The sequence below is a fragment of the Trichinella spiralis genome (assembly GCF_000181795.1).
Source record: "Trichinella spiralis strain ISS 195 chromosome Unknown Scfld1, whole genome shotgun sequence".
Taxonomy (NCBI): Eukaryota; Metazoa; Nematoda; class Enoplea; order Trichinellida; family Trichinellidae; genus Trichinella; species Trichinella spiralis.
This window is the reverse complement of record NW_003526940.1, coordinates 3,367,859-3,370,556: the sequence shown is the minus strand read 5'-3', so window position 1 is coordinate 3,370,556 and position 2,698 is coordinate 3,367,859. Positions and strand designations below refer to the sequence as shown.

Sequence of the window (2,698 nt, the reverse complement as noted above, 5' to 3'; positions counted from 1 at the left end):
CTGTAACGAGCGAAACAACAAGTCACTCGTCTCCGATGTTAGTGGACTGTATGTCTGAGTTGTTATTGCAAGGCCGGGAGTGTCCAATGTGTTAGACAATCCGACTTATAAGGCGACAACTGTTATTTGAAAACTCGATTGAGTGTCAAACAGTTTACTCAAGAAATAACACTGAGCCGGGGATAATCAGACAAGAAATCAAAGAATAACACACCAAGAAAAGCAAAACACGCTAAAGGCAAACCACTAACAACGACAAGCCACGACACTATCTCCCAAGCAACCACGCCCCCCAAATCCCCTATTACGTCACTTCCGGGTCTACCGTGTTATTAATGACACTCAGGTTCTCTACGTTGAATACAGACCCCATTTCTGTCGTCTACATCCCCCCCCGGATGGGGGTGTCTTACGCCCATCACTGACAGTTGCCGGTTCGAGTTGAACAAGCTTCGCCACTGGCCGCGTGATCACGTTGTTCGACGTCCGGATCCTGGCTGATCTCGCTATGCCATCGCTGCCAAAGTGCAATTCCGTAATCACGCCGATCGGGCACTGGACTCGCGGGATGTTGTCCTCCAGGATCAACACCAAATCGTTCACTTCTGGCCCGGCTGGGGAAGATCTCCATTTCTGTCGCTGCATCAGTTCCGACAGATATTCTCGTCTCCAACTTCGCCACCATTTCGCGAGGAGCTGCTGACGGTATCGCCATCGGTCGCTCCATTGCGGGGGGCCGCGTCCTACTGGCTGCCATTCTGGGTCATGGGCTTCAACTGCCGGGAAGTGCACGTACGCACGACCGGTCAGCAACTGAAACGGTGATAAAGGGTGGCGTTCGTGGTCTTCATCCCCCACGAATGTCAGTGGTCTGGCGTTGAGGGAGGCTTCTACTTCACAGAGAGTTGTTCTGAGTTCTTCTTCATCAAGAAGCGCTTTTCCGAGGATCTTCCGCAACGATTCCTTGATCGAGCGTACGAGGCGTTCCCAGTAGCCTCCCATCCACGGGGCTCTCTCCGTGATGAATTTCCAGTGGATGCGGTGGCCTACCAGCTCACGCTGGACTCGGTCCACGTCCACGTGTCGCCAGAGTTGCCTCAACTCTGACGCGGCGGCTTTGAAGGAGCGGAAATTATCCGATTGGATAATCTCCGGTCTTCCTCGCCGGGCGATGAACCGCCAGAGCGCTTGCATCACTCTGGCCGTCGTCATCTGAGGGACCAGTTCTAAGTGCACTGCCCGGGATGCCATGCACGTAAACAAGCACACATAGCACTTGGAAGTGGCCCTTTTTCCGACACGAATGAGCAATGGCCCCGCGAAATCCATCCCAGTGTGAGCGAAAGCAGCGGCTTCGACCACTCGACTGGATGGCAAGGCCGCCATTTTCGGCTGAATCGGTCTGGCCATTGCACGCCGACAAGCAAAACAGTGCCGGATTACTTTCTTCACTTGGGTGCGCCCTTTCAACACCCAATATTGCTGTCTTAAAATTGCCAGCGTATGCGTGGTCCCAGCGTGCAGCTGCCGTGCGTGGCAGCGTTTAATCAGACCCATCGTCAGGGCGTGGTCTCCAGGCAGGATCACCGGGTGTTTCATGTGTGATGGCAACTCTGCGTTCTCCAGTCTTCCACCGACCCGCAGGAATCCTTCTTCATCCACGAAAGGGTCCAGTCGACTGAGCCGACTGGTCGCGACGACACGCCCCTTCCGTGACAGCGCCTGAAGTTCGGAACTGAAAGCTTCCGACTGGGCCATTCGCACCCACGTGCCCTCCGCCATCCGCAGTTCGGCCACCGTGAGTGCACCACTCTGACGAGCTTCTGCCGGCAATCGGCAATTGCGTACGAAACGCTGGTAGTACGCCGTGATACGGAAAAGCCGTTCCACACAGCCGTACCTTTCAGGACCAATGGAATTGCATTCCACATGAGTAGTGACGCCAACCGTCACTCGTTGTTCGCTTCGTCGCTCATCACGCACGGGCGACGTATCCTCTGTTATGGGCTGACCCACCGGCCAGGCATTGTGTGGATGAGCCAACCATTTCGGCCCATGCCATCACAATGGCGACTCTAACAATTTTGGAAGCGTCGTGCCGCGGCTTAGAAGATCGGCCGGGTTCTGCTGCCCTGGGCAGTGTCTCCATGCCGCAGGTTCCACCAACTGTTGGATCTCTGCGACGCGATTCCGCACGAAAGGCTTCCAACGGTCGGCCGACGATTGTATCCATGCAAGAGTGACCGCACTATCACACCAGCAAGTGATGCCATGCACTTGCAGACCCAACATTTTCTGGACAGAGCGCACCAGTCTTGCCGCCACGAGGGCCCCCATGAGCTCCAGCCTCGGGAGGGTTAATCTCCGGATTGGGGCAACCCGCGTCTTCGACGTCACGAAGTTCACCACGGTGTGGTGGTTCGTCGTCTCAATACGCATGTATGCCACGGCGCCATATGCCTTCTCCGACGCGTCGCAAAATGCGTGGATCTCCAAACGTGTCACTTGGCCCAGGGCCACCGGTACGAGTGCGCGTGGAAGACGGATCCTCGACAGATGCGGCAGCTCTTGCTTCCAGCGCCTCCATTGCTCCATCACGTCATGTGGCAATGGCTCGTCCCACGACGTCCCACGCTGCCACAGAGTCTGGAGAAACATCTTCGCTCGTACGGTGAACGGTGCCAAGCATCCAACTGGA

The 2,698-nt window shown here is 55.9% G+C and overlaps 1 protein-coding gene across 1 annotated transcript; it reads right to left on the bottom strand.

The window, feature by feature from the left end:
* Window positions 1–418: 418 nt before the first annotated feature.
* On the bottom strand, window positions 419–2,062 carry Tsp_11990 (putative integrase core domain protein). The gene is given in 3 exon segments (XM_003382286.1): window positions 419–721; window positions 748–1,997; window positions 2,017–2,062. The coding sequence occupies 3 exon segments, from the start codon at window positions 2,060–2,062 to the stop codon at window positions 419–421; spliced, it is 1,599 nt and encodes a 532-aa protein (XP_003382334.1).
* Between the last annotated feature and the right edge of the window lie 636 nt (window positions 2,063–2,698).

Excerpts from the sequence above, each read along its gene's own strand:
- Tsp_11990 (XM_003382286.1), bottom strand. The coding sequence starts at position 2,062 with ATGGCATGGGCCGAAATGGTTGGCTCATCCACACAATGCCTGGCCG. Across the intron at positions 722-747 it reads ATGACCCAGAATGGCAGCCA|CGACCGATGGCGATACCGTC; the intron begins GTAGGACGCGGC and ends CCCGCAATGGAG.